At 46.9% G+C, this 18994-nt stretch overlaps 2 protein-coding genes across 2 annotated transcripts in view; one reads left to right on the forward strand and one right to left on the reverse strand.

The window, feature by feature from the left end:
- The window catches only part of LOC138525735 (V-set and immunoglobulin domain-containing protein 10-like), a 437483-nt gene that overhangs the window by 226400 nt on the left and 192089 nt on the right, over window positions 1-18994 (reverse strand). The window lies entirely within an intron of this gene.
- Window positions 564-2475, forward strand: LOC138525734 (uncharacterized). Its single transcript, XM_069635882.1, has one exon. It carries the CDS (start codon window positions 1078-1080, stop codon window positions 1645-1647), a length of 570 nt encoding a protein of 189 aa, XP_069491983.1. The 5' UTR covers window positions 564-1077; the 3' UTR covers window positions 1648-2475.

Raw genomic sequence — 18994 nt, forward strand, 5'->3', positions numbered from 1 at the left:
TTCGACTTAATCGCTTCAACGTTTAGCAGATAATATGACGATGTAAAGTGTGGAAATGAAGATTACTATTGGACATTATAAACATACACAAAAGAGTGAATATGGAACTAAAAGCCAATCCACATGCCTGAACCTGGCACCCATAGCACCCTACAGAGTCTTACAAAGGATTTCTATTTCCCAGATGCGCTTTAAGTCCCCCCCCCCCCCCCGAAATGGCATGTGCTGACGTTTTTGATGTATATAAAACAAAAACTAAACGTATCTGTTTTTAGTGATTTTTGTTTAAAATGACACATAAAGTTAAAGAAATTCTTTCCTCGCATGCCAGTTATCAGTGGCCGCGGAGTTTTGCGAGAACAGGATAATGGTAAACACTTCCTGTGAGGTCACTGGTGTCGGTGCAATAAGGAAGGGTCACACTTCCAGCGTGGCACCTGCCAGCAGAGCCTTCTCTGACTCTGCAGAGGTGAGGAGGGAGACACAGTGCGGCGAACGCTGGGGGAGGGATAGAAGGCTTCAACCAATCAGAGCAGGGAAAGACGGGTTCAACCAATCAGAGCAGGCTGATCCGCCAATGCGGAAGCAAGAAGAGGCTGCTGCAGGCGAGAGAGCTACATAAATAGGAGACTGGCCGAGAGCAGAACAGCATCAGCAAAGGAGGCACAGTGGCTGGCAGAGCAGGGACAGGGACGAGTGGCTCCCCGAGGAATAACGAAGAAGAAAGACTTCCAGCACCAGAAGGTCCCAACTTACAGGCAGAAACCCAGCCGAGGAGACCAGAGATTCTGATTGAAGACTCAACCTCCAGAGAGACCCTGCTCAGAAAAGCCCATCTCCAGGCAGCCAGAGCATCCAGAACCAGCGGGCTCCAGCTCAACACTGGATGAGCTCCTGATGGTCCAAACTTCAAGTGGCCTAAGTTCCCGAGGATCCCAGCTCAGCAGGTTTCAGATCCAGGCGGTCTGAGTCCAGAGTGTCCCAGCTGCTGCAGGCCCGAGCTCCAGATAGTCAGAGCCCCACAGAGCTCCAGCTCCAAGACATCTGAGTGCCCGGAGGGCTCATACAGCACACACCATGGGTCTTCTCTTCAGCTCACTCTACGAGACTCTCATGGGATTCTATGGTCTTAAAGCACGGATCCTGATGCTGGGTCTCGATGCTGCTGGAAAAACGACAATCATCTACAAACTTAAGCTAAACGAGACTGTCACCACCATCCCAACCATTGGTTTCAACGTCGAGACGGTGGAGCCCATCAGGAACGTGTCCTTCACCATCTGGGATGTCGGCGGCCAAGACAAGATCAGAGCACTGTGGAAACACTACTTCATCAACACAGATGGCCTGGTGTTTGTGGTGGACAGCGCCGACCCAGAGAGATTTCAGGAGGCCCGATCTGAGCTGGAGGCCATCATTGAGAACAACGACATGCAGGGCGTTCCCATAGTGGTCCTCGCCAACAAGCAGGACTTGCCAGGAGCCTGCAGCTCCTCCGAGCTGGTGGATAAGCTGGGACTTCGGAAACTGCGTGGCCATGAGTGGCATGTGCAAGGGTGCTGTGCCACCACCGGGGATGGGCTGGTGGAAGGTGTGGAGAAGCTCACAGCAATGGTCAAGCAGTGCCAGAAGACCAGGTCAATATGATGACAGAAAGGACTACTTACACACACCCATGTGCAGTAAATTGCAAAGGCTCCAGCCATCAACTACAGGAAACTGGCGTCTCAGTCTCAACTGGCACATGTCTACACTGTGATGTAGGAAAAAACAGGGGACTGGTGGCAAGTCTAAACTGGGCGCATGTCTACAATCTGATTAGACGTGGGAACCTAGGGACCTATAAAGGAACTGGCTGCTCAGCAGGACTGGGCACTTTTCTACATTCTGATCAGACAGGGGAACCTGTGTGACTTGCAGCTCAGAGGTAACTGGATACATGATTGATTACACTGTGAACAAATGGGGGAATCTAGGGGGCTGGATGCTCAGCGGGAACTGGGCACATTGCTACTCTCTGTTGTGCAGGGGAGAACCCTAGCTTTGTTGCAAAACTCTCCCCCAGGCTGATGTCCTTCTCTGTTAGGCTTTTCAGAGCTCTGGTTTACAGTCATAAGAACACTCCAGGCAAAATCAACAGTGTAAAGACAATGTTGTCTGCTTTGAAGGACGTGTTTCCTGCAGTGAAGCCTACTATTGATACACTGTATCCAGCATTACTCACGTCCTCACTGCGTGGCCAGCTTTTGGTGCAGTTTTATTGTTATCATGGACACACTGTATTGTTGAGTGGGCACTATGTACACCTTATCATGTGTGTAGCAAGTGTGGCCGGAACAAGGGCATTCCTGACACACTAGAGGCTAAGCACTTTAGTAGCACTGAAATACTGTGCATGTTTCTAATTGTATGCACGATTGTTTTATTCATCTAACATTGTCATAAATAATGCATTAAATTGATTCTTCCCAAATATATCAATGAATGTAATGTTTGGTGTTGTATTCCAAATGAATGAATTAAAGTGCAGCGCTTGGATATATAGCAAGTGATAAGGTAGTTATATCATTGAACCGGGACCATGGATAGTGCCATGGCTGCTTTGGTTCGCAAGTGTTTTATGAACAGAAAAAAAACGCACCTGGAGAAGGCCAATACATTGGAAGTTTGGAAAAGTGGCAGTGTTTTCTGTGTTGTCAGTTATTGCATATGTGTGCCTAGTTTCTCACTTCATTTGCAAGGTAGGGCTCATGTACTCACCCCATCTGCAATGTATTTCCGTAATGGGGTGCTGTACTCGCACCATTTGGCAGGTATTGCTAATACAATTCCAGGTATTGCATCATACCCCCCCCCCCATTTGCCAGGCACCAGTTTATGTCCATCTATTACCACTATCTGCCAGGTTTTGCAATAATATACTCACGCTCCCCATCATTTGCCAAACCATGCCCTCATATGTCCAGGTGCAACTGTACTTTGCCAGGTAATGCGAGATAGCGTTTCAAGGTTGCACCAGCGGAGGATGGGCACGACACATGCCAAGTAACATAATATATGCCCGGGTACTTGCATCATATGCCAGGTATTGCTAGCATGTACCAGGTATTTCCATCAAATGCAGAGGGGCTCTGATTGATTGAAAGTTACTGGCAACATATGCCAAGTACTTACGCCATATGTCAGGTACTGCCATGATAGTCCAAAATACTCACAGCACATATCAGGCATTGTTAGGTTATGCTCAGTTACCCTGCATTTTAGAAGTGCCACGCGTGTCCTTACATGCGTGTCCTTACATGGCCTCTTGGCACTGATGGTTGGCCGGTTTGGGCATTCCTTCCCTTTGTGTAGTGGCGCTTATGACCTTCCCCCACATCCTGGTTGGTGGCACATGTCAATGTGTCGTTTGTTGCTTTTCCTAAGGAGCTGGAGGGAGGGGTTTCCCACGAAGGGTTGGGTCATGTGACCTGTCCCAACACGTGTGTGTGGTATGCATGGAGGTCACAGGAGCCATTTGAAGGGTTAAGGAATAGTTGTGTTTCTCACTGTGCAGTGTTAGTGGTGGCATACGTAATTTGCAAATAACTCAAGCCAGTAAGGTGAAGGGCTGTTTTGTGTGTTGTTTAGAGTGGTGTGTGTGAGGTTTGGTAATCACGACCACTGTGGCAGGGGGAGTGCAGGGTGGGAAAGAGCAGTGCTTGGTGTGTCTACGTCAGGTGTGTTGCAAAGAGGTTGCTTCATGGGTGTGGGGTGATGGGAAAGTGATGAGTATGTGTGTCCAAGGAAGCCTGTTTACGTGAGTGTTGTTGGTCGCTATGAAGGGAGCAATTTTAACGTTCATTGTGTGTGACAAAGTACTTCTGAAACAGAAGGGCCCTATGTATTGGCATGGACATGTCAGTAAGGGGCTGGGAAAGCGAGTAGTGGCGATAGGGTGTAAAGGGAACGGTTATCTTTACCTTTGCCTGAGAGGTGGCCATCTAGTCTTAATGTGCGCTGAAGAGTGGGAGCATGGGGGCTGGGGGCTTGCATGGCCACTGTGAAGTGTCAGTGTGTCCTGCCAGGGTCAGGGGAGAGGGCGGGGAGTGGAACGGCTCGAGGGAAGGATTGTAGAGGATGATATGATGGAAGGAGGCATAGGCGATGTATGTGAAGAAGGGCTGGGCCCAGGCGCGGGTGTGTGACGCCACGTATGCCAATGTATTTACATCATATGTCCAGGCGCTCACATCTGTCCAGGACACAGATCAAATCCATGTGATCCACCATGCGCCAGATTCTGCCAGGAGCGACCCATCAACTACCACCATATGCCAGGCCTTGCCTTCAGGCGCCAATGATCTTACATCCTTTGCCAGGCATTGCCATTGAATGCCCAGGTATTCACATCGTTTACAGACATTGCTATTCTCTGCTCGGGCACTTACGCGGTTTGTAAGGAATTGGCATTGCCTACTGTTTAGCGCTGCAGGTCCCTCTCTATGTCCACTCAGCCTGTGTTTTTTGCTGGATTTGTTCAGTGGCCATGGGGCACTTCTGCTGTTAGCCGGCACCCCTGCACAGTATGTATTCATGTTCTGTATGCTATGTTACTTTTACTTGCAGGGGATAAGGCTATTCACCTTTTTCAGCTAGCCTGCTAGCGCATCTCATCACGTGTGCCCATAAAATGTGTCCTATGCATCATGTATGTGCACATTCAGATGCCCTTTTCCTTGGCCGTTATGCATTCCAGCAAACACAGGGCAATTTCTGCACGCGTTAATGTACATTATGAAGCAAAACCTGGATGAACATTGGAATTCCCCTGCACTAGTGTGGAAGAGGCGCAGGGGGCTGCACATTGCATGCCAGTCATTCCTTACCATCATGAATAGCTTTTAAGTGTGACAGCAGCAGTTTGAACCACTGCATTGCATTTCTAGCCCCCAAACAGGGATAGACATGTATTTATTTATTGTGCATTTTAGTATGAAACTGAACTTTTCACACATCACACATCCATTACCAAAATACCAATTAATACAATCAATGAAAATACAATTTTTCTGCATTTTTAAAAATCGTTTCCTTTAAAAACAACATCCAAAAATTCTAAAAACCTTAAAGATAAGGATATTTAATTTGTGTTTAAAATTCCGATCCATAGATCCTCATCCGTCGAGTTAAAAAGCCCTTCTGTTTTTTCCCTCTACAAGGAATGCAAGTCAGGGCAATACACACAAAGATGTTTCAAGGTCCTCTAGGGCACAGTGTCGACATAATCTCATTCCTTTTGGGACCTTACTCCTTACCCCCAACACTTCCATGGTAGGGAACAGATTTAATTTTCACCCGAAGCATTTGAAACCTAAAATCTCTGGATGGATGCTTCTTCAAGTAGCGAGCCAGAATATAAAAACATTTTATCAACCAAACAAAGTGGTTGTTAAAACATCGATATTCCAGAAACTCAACCCTCAACTGTATCTGAATAGTTTTTGTTTGACCTTGTTTGGGTTCAGGGCCAGTTCCTCATTGAGGACTCACTTTTCACAAGAAACTGCGTACACCATTGAATCCCGTTCACAAGCACCCTACAGTTGCCAGAAACCCACATGGCATTCAGATACATAAAAAGGAGGCCTTCGGAGGAGAAACCAGATTTGCAATTTGCCCCAATCCATTAATGTCTGAATTGGCAGTTGTCCCAATTCATACAAAATCCCAGCCACGAGGACTGAAGCTGGGAGACGCAGGATCTTTCTCCATAGTTTTGCCTCCAACTTTGCCTATGGTGCGTCATTTTCCCTAGTCTGTGCCCCAAAGATCAATTTTGGGACAATTTGCAGTCTAAATAACTTTGTCACAGGCATTAATGAAAATCTGCCGAACTTGAAATCAAATTGGATTCACTGACTCGTCACTGCCAAGAATTTGGATTTTAGATCTCCATCCAGTCCCCTCCCTCCATTTCCATCATAAATGTAGGAGCCCAGATACTTGTTAACTACCTCCAACGCTTGCCCATTAAAGGACCAACCAAATTATTTCCATTTGGACCTCTCCCCATTCAGCACCAATATTTCTGATTTGGGGATGTTTAGTGAGAGATCCAAATTCCTCAGGTATTCATTAACAGCCTGTAAAGCCCTTTGCAGGCATATTGGTGCCATATCGCAGATGACAGTGTCATCTGCGTAGTTTAAATATTGCAATTTCATCTCCCCCAGTTTTGGCGGGTTTGTCCTTACTAAGTTCCAACAGGCAACCATATCCTTAATAGGAATGGCGCACGTACACATCCCTGGCGCAGCCCTGAATTCGTCTCTATCCAACATGTAAAGGAACCAAGAGAATCCTGTCTCACTTTAAATTTAGTCACCAAGTGGAGGGCCTCCAAGATCCCAATCAGGGGTGGGGGGCATCCATTATCATTCAAGCTCTTCCTCAAAATTACAGGAATAGAAATGCTTTTACTGCTTGACAAGTACCTAATTTCAAATTACTTTAACTGATGTTGTGATTCTAAACATTCCTGAAGTTGACATCTACTGGCAAAGAGCAGTATTGCCACTCATATTTTTAACGAATTTTGGCAAGGGAGATCAGTTCGGAGACTTCCAGGGCTAAACCCTGGCTAGCTCTGGCACACTTAAAGTCCTGGTTACAGTCCTTCAGAAGTGGAGGCACAACTCAGCATCTCTGTGCAGTCATTTTGTTACTCCCACAGGCAAAACTGCTCTGACCTCTGCTGTGCTTTATGGGTATTTCATGCCCCCTGTAAGGATGGAAAAATGTGGAAAAGGCATGTCTGGTTGGCAGCCATGGGAGCTTTCAAGTTAAGCAGCGATTTTGGCAGTGCTGCAGGCGACTCATGTTTTATACTCTGGTTCATGCTACAGGGAATACCAAGCCTACTATACACACAAAAGAACTAGTGTTTAAAACATGAAAAAGTGGATTTTTTCATGAAACACACATGCACTCGACTCAACATATTTTCCTGGATCATAATTGAAACGATATGAGTAATCATTGCAATAATTCTGTTTCCGCAGCAGATGTGGACCTTCCTTTGCTCTAGTCTAGGTTAACAGGGGGTTCATGCCTCCCTTAAGGAATACCAAATGTGAGGAGATGTGCATTCCCCCCCCCCAGGTTTATGCCTCAGCAGAGTGACCGCAGCGGTCATGCTAACATGCAACCCATTAGATCCCGGAAAACATTCCTAAATAGTAGTCTTTTTGCTTGCTTCTAAGTACGCTGCCTTTAAATACACCCCACAGTCACAATTAGTGCAGTGCAAACATGTAAGCACAAATGCATGCTGTCTAGGCACAGTTTCAGACCTATGTATTTTGGTAGCTCACATAGGCTCTGGGTGGCGTGTTACTTACGGAAAGTATATATTTTTTTAAAACAATTTAAAAAAAAAATCAGGGATAGAGCTGACTTTCTATGCGCACGAGTTATAGAATGATAGAATTGCTCTTTGACACCTATGGGCTTGGGTTATGTGGGGGGAAGGCTAGGGTAACCAGATGTCCTGGTTTTGCCGGGACTGTCCAGGTATTTGCTCCTCTGTCCCGGGGTCCTGAGACTTTTTAAAGTTTAAAAACCCCGCCTTGGGATTTTGGGATCGAGTGGATACCTTCCCGGTTTTTGGCCCGATGTCATGGTTTTTCCATCTGTTTGGCCAAAAAACGGGATGGTATGAACCGATCCGAAAATGCCAGATGGGGTTTTAAAACTTAAATAGTCTCAGGACCCCGGGCTCTCTCCTCACGCGATTTTAACTCTCTCGCACATACCTTCCTCTGGGTCCCAATTAGCGTTCTGTTGCTTCAACATAACACGGGACAGGCCACCCACATAGAAGTAGGACTAGTTTCACTGCTGAAGCTGTAATCCTACTTCTATGGCAGTGGTCTTTCCTGGTTTTTTATTTTCAAAATCTGGTCACCCTAGCGAAGGCTGTGTGTTTTCTTTGTGTGCAGTCTAGGTGGTCCAGCAGTGCCCACTTCTGCATTGCCAGTCTTAGAGTCAGTCTTTGCTCCCTCCCTCCCAGTGTTGTAGGCGGGCCCCCCATCCCCAGCTTCTCCCTCTGGTTTGACCAGTGGCTGCTGTACTGCAGGCTTTGTCCTCTCCTCTCCTCTGGTATTACCGGCAGCCATCCCCCACTACGAGTTAAGTTAAAGGATATTTATAACGCACACTATCACCACCGGAGTGGTGCCCTGGCGCTCTGACTGATCTGAAAGGGAAAGAGGGTGGTGAGGGTTAGTAGGACTGAGAGGGATAAGAGCAAAAGAGCTGTGATGTGCTGTTGGCAGCATCAGTTCGGTTTGCACCGTTCGCTGAGCTTAAGTGTGCTTTACGATGTGCAAGATGATGTGTGATTTGTTTTGTTGTTGCAGTGTAGTGAAGTTCGTGCGGCTTGTTGTGCCTGGAGGGATGGTTGTGTTTGATTTGAGTGTGAAAGGTGTATGCAGAGGGGTGAGATTGTTAGTAGGTGACAGTACATTATCAATACTATTATGTTGATTATAAGATGAGTAAGCAATGGGTTGACCCAACAATGAGGTTTCCTCGCAGGGCCCTGCCAGCCATGATTGGGAACTGGAGGGTGGCTCTGGGGGTCGTGGGCACTATTCTGTGTGAGGGGGCAACTGCCCTGATGGAGGGTTTGTGGGAGTATCAGGAGGAGATAGAGCGCATGGGTGGTGCTTACTATGTTCAGAGCTTCTGCCAATACAGAGGAGATTCCTTTTTCCCCTGGGGATAAAGTGCACAATGACTTGATGAAGCAAGTGGTGAACAGGCTGCACACTGACTGAGCCCTTTTCTGTCAAGCCCCGCAGGAACAGGCGAGCCACATGAAAGGAAGGATGGGTTCAGAAAGAAAGGCATATGTTGGAGGTTTGATTCTAGAGGTGTTTAGAGGGGCACTATGTAGGATTGCTCACACACGCCAGAGCGAGCTGCAGAATTTCAAGCAGGGATAGGGCACAGTGGGGAGGAAAGCCCAATGGCAAGCCAGCCGCCCAGAGAATGGTTAACAAAGAGTCTTCCACCCTTGCCAGAGGAACCTGGTCAGAACAGTGAGGGAATGGTGAGAAATACATGAGCGGCCGGCCAACAGACTGCTAAGCTACGCACACCAGTAAATTTGCCAAACTTAAGAGAGGCCTTGGATGGTTACCATGATCACATACTTTCTGTGTAAGGGACTTCCAGAGGGCTTTCACATGTCCTGTAAGGAGGAAATGGAGGCCAAGAATCTCAAGTCCGCAAGGGATCGTGGAAGAGCAGCTAGATAGACAGATAGGTCCCTTTGCACTACCTCCCGTTGCCAGTTTTCTGTTGTCTCTCCTAGGGCTAGCTCCTAGGAAGGAATCCGGGAAGTTCAGGTTAATCTGTCACCTATCCTACCCAGAGGGACACTGAGTATTGACTCTTATCAAATGATCATTTAAGCAAGGATTGCTCAATGGTGTGCAGCTCATCCGACCAGGCAGTGCAGATATGATATGATAGGTTATTTATAACGCGCTTAATACCCAGAGGTTTCTACGCACGGACCCGGGGATCGAACCTGTGTTGCTCCAGGTTGTCTTGCTTCCAAGGTGAGCACGTTGCCGCTGAGCTGTCCTCCTGAGACAATAGATAGATGGGCAGAGCTAAGGGAACAGGTGTAATGCTAGCACAAGGCCAACATCAAGTTTTATATGTGGGTCACAAGGTTTCTCTGGAATGTCAGAAGCTGGTGCAAGGTTTCAAACCATTGACAAGCAGACTCTGGGGTCCCGTTGGCTAAGTAGAAAGGTGAGTGTCTGACAACGTGCCTGCCATTTCTGCGGATGGATCTGCACACAGTCAAGCAAGAGCCCCGACTGCTAGAGAGCACAGTGAAGGTTTTCCAAACGGCAGTGAGACAACCTCTGATTAGCAAAAAAGTAATATTGGGTCAGCTGTGCAGTCCTTGACTGGGTAGGGAAACTTTGCAAAGAAAGTGATTCCGATGGGTTGCCCCTACTCCAGGATGCTGGCCAGAGGCACGGCTGGCCTGAGACACACAAGACTCACCTTACTACCTTATCAGGGGCAGTGAAGAAGGACTTCAGAGTTTATTTTTAAAAAAATATTTATAGAGCGCCTATAAACAATGTGTTTCAATGCGCTTCAATGTAAGGGAGGGAACAAGGGAAAATAAAATGACATTCTTACAGGCCATGAACAGTAAGGATGTGAAATTAACTTTCGTATTCGGCCTGATGACTGTTCAGATAGTGCAAGAGCTAAGACATAGATATGGAAGGGAGAGGTAGAGTGCAAAGGAAATGGAAACAGACAGGCGACTACTGTACGAGGCCTGATGACATTTCTGGTAGAGCTGGAGAAAAGCAAAAGGTGAGGGAGAGGGGTACAGAAAGGGAGGGGAGGAATAAAACAAGCAACCATCTTACTAGGCCTGACGACATTTCAGATAGTAGTGGCGGGGGGACAAGCAAGGGGAGGGGTGAGGAGACAGATGAGGTTGCTATCATACTAAGGCCAGGCACAATTCTGATAGAGTAAGTGCATAGAAGAAAGTAAAGGGAGGCTGGGAGGGGATAGGAAAAGGGAGAAAGGGAACACGCTAGGGCAGCGTTCTGCTGCATTTCAATAGGGTTTCGACGTGTAGAGGCGAGAAAGTGAGCAGCTCTGCTGGACACAGATGCTGCAGACAGTGTTGGTTTTGGAGCAATCTTGCAAAAGAGGTGGTGCGCAATACAGCGGTAAGCGAAATGGCCCGACAGCAAGCTGGCTAACAACCTCAACTAACTGGAGCTGTCCCCCATCTTGGTTGCAAATAAATCTGGGTGAGGAGTTGTAAAACAGATTGTTTCCGGGTCTGCCAGCTGGTCCATTGCCCAAGTGCTAAGCCAGCAGTTTGCAAAGTTCCTGTAACATCCGGCTCCTTTTGGTGTTACTCCACCTAGAAATGAATGTCATTGCAGATGATGTGTCTCATTTTAAGTGGGAGACCTTCCATGAGCCGCTGCCAGAAAGCAAAAGAGAGATGTCAGGATGTGTGCAAAAGCCTGCGGGGTAGAGGTATGCAGGATTCAATGAGCTAGTGATGCCGACTCTGTCCAAGAAAGGGAAGGGACGTGTGCTGCTGGCATCCTTGAATAAAGGTCATGGTATAAGGCAGTGGTCTGCAACCTTTGGCTCGCTAGATGTTTTGCACTACAAATCCCATTAGCTCTAGCCAGCATAGTCAATGGCTAGGTGTCATGTGAGCTGTAGTCCAAAACATCTGGAGAGCCACAGGTTGTAGACCCCTGGTATAAGGCATCCTTCTTGGGGGAGGCAGGGATGGGTGGGTCCCACTGGCTGTCAGAGAAAAAAGTGCCAGCATTTGTTTTCTGGGCCTGAAAAATGGGGGCGTGTGAATCCTGTGGTGCGCTGACAGTGTCTGCCATATCACTGGTTGCCAGAGCTGGGGTGCGGGGGGGGGGGGGTGTGTAGGGAGGAAGATGCTGCTCTACTCTCTTCAGTTAAGTGAAGGAGTAGAGCAGCAAAGAAAGGCTTTTCTGGTGAGACATTGAAGGCCATTATGGCTAGCTGGCAAGGGTATGTTTGGACTGCTTCAAAGGCCGCCTTTCTCTGTGGGCATCATCATTAGCATTTTATAGCCCCCGCCAGGGGAGCGCATTGGCAGTTAAAGGAAGAAAGGGGGCTCCATAGGTCGGTTCAATGGACAACTGTTGGTTAGAGGACTGAATGGGTGTTAAAATCACCAGATCCAAAACAGACCGGTAAGGCCAAGGGACTTGGGGTGGCTCTAGGAACCGACGTGTGCATGCTGCACTGGTCGGTGTGAGGAACTGCCTTCAGTTGGGGGGTTCTAATTCACAGGGACATCACTAACGATACGAGATCAGCAATGCCATGAGGAGGTGTTTGACTGAAGCAGGTTTTGATTCAAAAGAGTATGGCACCCACTCTTTCAGGATTGGCACAGCCTCGGGGGCAGCGGCCGCAGGTATAGTAAAAGAGGTGATCATGAAGCTGGCGAGATGGACATTGGAATGCTTGTGCAGCTATTTTTGCCCTAGTGTCAGGAATTTTGCTTCCCCAGGAATACCCCAGTCGGTACGGTGCATAGATCCAGCTTTGATCTCTTGTCATCTCCAAGCCCCAGGGATTTCACCTCCCTGTTTTCCCCTCCCCTTAGTAGGGGGGGAGGGGAGCTTTTCTTGGATGGGGGATTTTTGCCCATGCCAAGGCTGCACAATGTGCACCATGCTATAAACAACAGGAATGAAAGCAAGGCCTATCGGGGTATAACAGGAGCACAACCATGCATCTATTTTGCCACCACGTGGGTTTTTTGGGCGCAAAGGGAGCTAAAAGGTCATGCAGCCAGGCTGCCCAGCACATAACGGGGGAGTAAGGCATCAGGCTGACTCCTCAGCAGACTAACGAGTGCCCAAAGGGTGGGCACTCGTTGCTCTACTGTGTAGCACTAGTCTAGTAGGATGGAATGCAGGGGCGTATATTGTGTTAAAGGTTAGGTCCAGGGGTTGGTGGTGAGGCATAAACCTAGAGCAAGTGCTGTGGCGGCAGCACATGGGTTACCTGGTTACACCAACTTGTCCGGCCCCAGTGTGGAGTGGAGGAGCCTTGAGGGACACTAGTGCATGATCAGGGGCTGAGAGGTAGCTGTTGTCAGTTCATATTTCCAACGGTGGCAGCCGGGAGGGTGTAGGGTTGGGACAGCTTTCCCTGCTCCATGACACGGCATACCAGCCACCACCAGAAGTGGCCACCAACTTGGTGTTGAGTGCAAAAGTGTGACAGATCAAGGGGGTTTTCCTCCTCCTTTTGATCCTCTTGCAAGTAAATAGGGTTGCAGCCTTATTGAACCCAAAACTATGTGTAGGGTCACTATTGCCTCTGGGTCTTAATTCATGTATCCAGTTATTGAGTATGTATAACGAATTTTCAGGAAAGGGGTAGCGGACCCGATGGAAGTCGTTGCCTTCCCCCCCTTGTCAGCACGGTGGATGTGGTAGGTGTGTGCAAGGCATTCCCTTATAAGATTTGCCTGGGTCAATTTTTGCTTGCTGCCCAAGCGAGCTAATGAAAATACATAAAATAGGGAGGTGGGGGCAGTTGGCTTAGGTCTTAGTGAGCTGCTCGGTCGTGCTTAACTAGTGCATCTTGCTTAAAGCTCTGTTACAAGAGCGGCCATGTTAAAAGGCCCAGTCGGGCTGTTTGTTGGTGAGAGATTTGCTGAATGTTTCTTTAAAGGGCGTACGTTTTGTCATGTTGCCTGGTACCCTCATGTTTTTTAAAGTTTGTGCTGATAATGGAATTGTCTATATCGAGAAAAGATCTGTTAAATTATGCTTTTATAAGCATATTTTATTTCCATGCTGCTTGTACAATGTAATACGACAGGATGTTTATGGGTGGCACAGTACAGTCTAGCACAAGGGATGCACAGCTAAACACTGCCAAATGTTTTTTGCGACCACAAACATGATGCAACAACAACGCCCTCACTCCATAGCAGCCTATACCAACTGATAAAGTTAAAGATGGAGACCCGCAACACAAAGAGAAAGCATGCAGCGACCTGAAAAATGAGCAAAATGGCTTCTGCATTTATCATCAGCCATTTTGTAGAAGCCTGAGCTTCTGAGTAAGTTTGGGCTCGCAATGAAGAATCTTGCGCATGAGAACTCCTTCGGTGCACCCTCCCAAGCGCATGGTGCAGCCGTTATATCTTTTGTAAAGCTGCAGAATGTTGCGTCAGAGGGCTGAAGTTGTGTTGTGCTGCCTGGTGCATTGATTTTTCCACTTTTGTCCTGCTAGTAGACTTCTCCTCATGTCTCACTCCTGGAACACAGGCCTACAAAGCTTTGCTTATGTTGTCTCACAGCCGTTTGCAGTGCAAGGATACGTCATTGCACCTATGTGCCGCATTCATATGTACTCTAGTCCATGATGCATGACTAAGTACTGACATATTTATTGTGACCAAAAAAACAAACGATGCCCTCCCTGCACCCCAAACTAGAACCGCTGATAAAGGTGCAGAGATACACCTGCAACAGAGAGGAGAAACGGGTACAACCAAATTGCAGTGTTCCCGCGTGCCTTCAAGGCGCTTTAGTTACTGCTATGTGTATTGGGGAGGGGAGGGGGAACCAAGTATGCCAGTATCACAAACCCAGTTTACATTTCAATATTCAGAGGGTTAGCTCAGGGGCGACGTGCACGCCTTGGAAGCAAAACGACACGGAACAACACGGGTTCGATCCCCAGGTCCGTGCTTAGAAACCTCTGGGTATTAAGTGCGTTATAAATAACCTATCATATCAATTGGCGTTTAAACTCATGTTGCTCAATCTGTAATGACAGCTTTAAATATTTGTTTGTTTTAACTGGTGTTTATTTAAATAATCACAGCGCAGTCACTACCTAGGCCATCATTACACATTACGGATATCACCAGCGCTCTCTCCCCCCAAGCAAAAAATCAGCAGCACGTGGTTGAGTGCAGAGAGTGTTACTTGCTCAGTTTGAGAGCATAGACTTAGCAGGAAATTGTCGGCAGGTCAATTTACAAACTCCAAAGAACCCTCCTGTTTCCATCTGCCTGATAATTGTTTATCAGCTAATTGGAAGGCCGGCAAGTGGGCAGCTTTGGAAGTCAGTGGAAGCAGGAGCCAATTTCAAGCCTTGCAGTTCCTTGACACAGCAGTTAACATAACATGTGTATTTGCAGAGTGCACCTGTGACCACGTGGTCAAGCACAGGGCCCGTAGTGGATGCATTAGGCCACTGTCTGAGCCACACACCCGGAAGTTGATGAACATCCACTTTGTAAGGACTTTGCCCTTCATCCACTGCGAAGAAAGTCAAGGAGCTAGATCAGGGCTCACTCTCGCAGGAAAGTGGGGGTGGGGGGATTAAGGCTCTCCTGTCCCCTCTGGTACCTACAGCCCCACCTCAAAGTCATTTGAGAGTCTCAAGAAGGAAAAAGAGGCGGCCAAAATACAGGGGCGCTTGGTACAGATCATGGCAGTAGTCACATCAAATTCCCAATAGCAGGGTACTGTACTGGCTGATCTATTCACAATAACCCTGTAACTGAAGGGAGTCCCTGTTCTCATGGTTGAGCAGTAATGCAGTAATGCTGTGCCAAAACAAGCAGTGGCAAAGCCAATTTGAGAAGCCAGGTCTATCAGTTTTGCCATTGATTGTTATTTCGAGCATGCAACTTTATTGCTATAAAATAATGCAAACCCTATGTTTGCCCATCATCAGGGCTCTCTTATTGCATTCCTTTCAATGTCAACAGGACAGGGGTTGTCTTATTTTTTAGCTGTCAACTAGGTTTCATATGACGAGGAAAGGGTAAACATGGCACTTTAAAATGTCCAATTATACTATCAAACGGAACACTGGGTGACGGAAACAATCGAAGGACTCAACCTCATGAAATCCAATAAGCAGCTGAAAAGGAAACAAAAGTCACAATGGGAACTCACGCCCCGTACATGCTAGGCATACAGGTCGTAATGCAATCCCAATGGGCTGACTGCCAGTGGCATTGAGAGTGCACGGCTGTGCCTGGGTGACAAAAAGATCTGTGCAAGCCCTGTAGAAAAATAGGTGATTGCTAGAGAAAGCGATGAGGGTGCTGAAGAGCCCTGCAATGAGCCTTCAAATGATATGTGTTTGAGGCCTACAGCAAGCTGTATGCGCTTTGAAGAGAATTATGTGAGTGCTGAAGCAAAGTCTATGAGTGCTGGAAAGAACTGAGCACTCAAGAGATCAGAGTGTTGCTAAAGAGAGCTGCATGAGTGTTTTTAAAAGTTGTTAGAGATGAAGAGAGCAGCGTGAAAGCTCAATTTAATTATGCGAGTGCATATGAAAACGTGTTGTGACTTGGACTGTAACTGGTAGTGTGTGTGTGTGTGTGTGTGTGATGAACTATTATAGAATGTATGGAATGTGGAACCTGGAGGGACCTGAGGGTTCCAGGGATGTCGGTTGGGGACTGCAGAATGGGAGCCCTGACCAGAAAGCTGTGTTTACCTGTTGCTCCTGCCTTATCTTTCTAAATGAAGGCTGCAACAAGAAGCCTTCTATTTATTCGTACTTGGGTCCAGACTCTTACCTGAGTGATTGCTGCTTCGCCTGGGCCCAAGGCACACCATTCTGGCGACGAGATACTTATACTCCACTAGAAGATAAAAGGCTGGATTAGTGTGGGAAGGCTGAAAGGGTGAAAGGCCACTGAAGTGAAGTCTTGAAGTGCCCAGCCAGAAGTTTGGAGAAAAATAAAAAACTGCAGGAAGCAGGAGTGTGATACTGTGATCTGGAGTGGTGTCCAGACAAGACAAAACCCAGGCAATTTCTTCAAGGGGGGCGATAGGTTACACCCAGCAAGCTATCGACCTATCGCCCTCTTTGGCATAGATAGTAAACTCTTTATGCGATTGTTGTTGAAAGAACTTACGGCGTGGGTGGACTCTAAGCAGATCCTCTCCCGGCATCAAACAGGCTTCAGGAAAGACCTCTCTACCAGCCTAAATGGACTTTTCCTGAATTTACTTAGCGAAAGATCTCATGAGAAAGAGGGTATTCCGTTATACGGGGCCTGGGTTGATCTGTCCAAAGCATTTGATCTAGTGGACAGATCCTTCCTTTGGCAGAAGCTCTATAGCTGGGGGATTCCAGCTCCCCTCTTGGCTATGCTCCTAGTGTTACATAAGAACACTACCAATAGGGTGAGGTTGGATGACCTCTGCAATCTATCAGAGGTAATACAGGTTCTCAAGGGAGTACGGCAAGGGTGTTTGGATGCACCTTTATTTTTCAATTTATTCTTGTCAGATCTCGGAGATTTCCTTGCCTCTGCATCGATGGCCTGTCCTAGGATAAATGGTAGAAGACTACACTGGTTGGCCTATGCGGACGACCTCGTCCTGTTGGATGGCGCAGCGATTGGTCTGCAGCAGCTTTTGTCCAAATTAAGCGAATATGCCAAACTAAATGGACTCATAATTAATCCACTGAAGTCCAAGATCCTCATATTCAAACATCCTAAAAAAAATCTGTCCTTCAGGAACTGGATCTTGGAGGGCAAGGTAATTCCTCGTGTTGATGAGCTTTCCTATTTGGGCTACGGAATTCTAGCTTCCCCAGCCATGAACAAGGTGATACCGGTTATCTATGAAAAGACCTCCAAAATTATTGCACAGATGAAGAATTTGAATGGAAAATTTTGCAAATTCTCAATACTTCCACTTATCAAATTCTATATAGGTAAAGCAGTCCCGGTTCTCCACTATGGCCTTGAAGTGAAGCCTTTGGTCTGCAACTATGATTGGAATAAAATCGAGGGCCTCCTGTGGAAAACATCTTTACATCTTCCAATGTGTACCCCACTCGTCAGTTTGAGATTTGAATTGGGTTTGATTTCCTTGGGTTGTCGAGCGGACTGGAAACTCCTGTCTCTCTATCGTAATATAACAACAGCAACTGCCACCACCCTTTACTTCGACGCAAACAAACATCTTAAAAAAGCAAAGTCGAAACAACTCCTTGGTTTGGAGGGAAAAGTGAGAGGTATCTTACTCAGGTTGGATTTAACAACAGAAACGCTCATTCAAAACCCTATGAAAGCCAAAAAACATCTTGAAATGAGCGATTGGATCCAAACAATAGATGGAGTAAGGAATCTTAATACACCAAATCTCTTTCTGAAGGTAGATAGAAAGCTTGGTACTCTCCCACGCTATCTCCAAAAATTCCCTGAACAAAGTATAAGAAATAACTCTTAGACTTAGATTGAATATAGCTTAAATTTTGGCCCGAAGAAACCAGGGTGATAAAGCAAAAAAACTTTGTAGGAACTGTGACTCTCCGAAATCACAATCACTTCAACATCTGTTATTGGAGTGCGAAGGTACCTGGGACACAAGACTGTCGTTACTGGGGAGATTTGTTACTAGAGAGGAGAGTTTATCACAGGATTCCTTTTGGGATAGACTGATCACTGGTCAAGAAATCATGCTCACTGCTGCAATAGTACAAGTTTTAGAAAAATGTTCCATACTTGTGAATTATTAATCTATAGGACCTCTAGTGAGCAATATAGACGAGTTTGAACTGTCTTCCCTTTTCACCCTTGGTGTTCTGGATCATTTTCTGTAAGCTTATTCATGTTTTATTTTGGTTGTATTTAACTTTCTTTTTTCATTTGTTAATTTTAGATCATGACTTGGTTTGTAAAGGTTTTTTCTGTAAAACCAAAAACAAACAAAAAAAAGACAAAACCCAGGAAATGGAGACAGCACTCATGCCTGCAGCCAAGGGGCACTATTTGCTGGAAAGAGTTGGAGGGACAGAGCCCCCACCACAGTGCAGGCAAAGATGTATGTTGAAGGAGCGCTGTTGCGCTCACCAAGCAGGATCCTTCGACATGTAGTCCGTCCTCTGTCACGACACTGCCCGCTCTGTTTTCCGGCTCACTGGCGCTTTACTAGAGGTTGTTTTAAAGATGTATCGGGGGTGGTGGTAGATGTTTGCCACCCGGAGAAAGGTGAGCGCCTGGTCATTTCCCATGTGTTTCAGTGTGACAGTTGCAGGAATGCAAATGGGGAGGCAACGCCTGCCCCCTGTCCTTTCCTCATCACCCCAGGAGATCCTCCAATTCCGAGGGAGCAGTAGGCAGACTCTTTTCAAGTGTATTTCAGGGTGGGTGCAAAATGTAATGATGATTTAAACGAGGCTTTGCTCCTGAACTGCACATGAGCAGAGGCATTACGCCATTCTGAATCAAGTATACCCAAGAAATATGAGAAAGCCCTGGTTAAACTGGAGAAACATTTTGGTAACAAAACAAATGTTGTCCAAATACACCCTGGTGAGGTGAGACCCATACTGTGTGTTGCAACACACAATGTCTTGTCCAAGGAGGGTTTAGCGAAGACATTTC

Source organism: Ambystoma mexicanum, chromosome 7p, assembly GCF_040938575.1.
Source record: "Ambystoma mexicanum isolate Mex_15411 chromosome 7p, UKY_AmexF1_1, whole genome shotgun sequence".
Classification (NCBI taxonomy): Eukaryota; Metazoa; Chordata; class Amphibia; order Caudata; family Ambystomatidae; genus Ambystoma; species Ambystoma mexicanum.

Coding starts and splice junctions, on each gene's coding strand:
- LOC138525734 (XM_069635882.1), top strand. CDS start 1,078: ATGGGTCTTCTCTTCAGCTCACTCTACGAGACTCTCATGGGATTCTAT.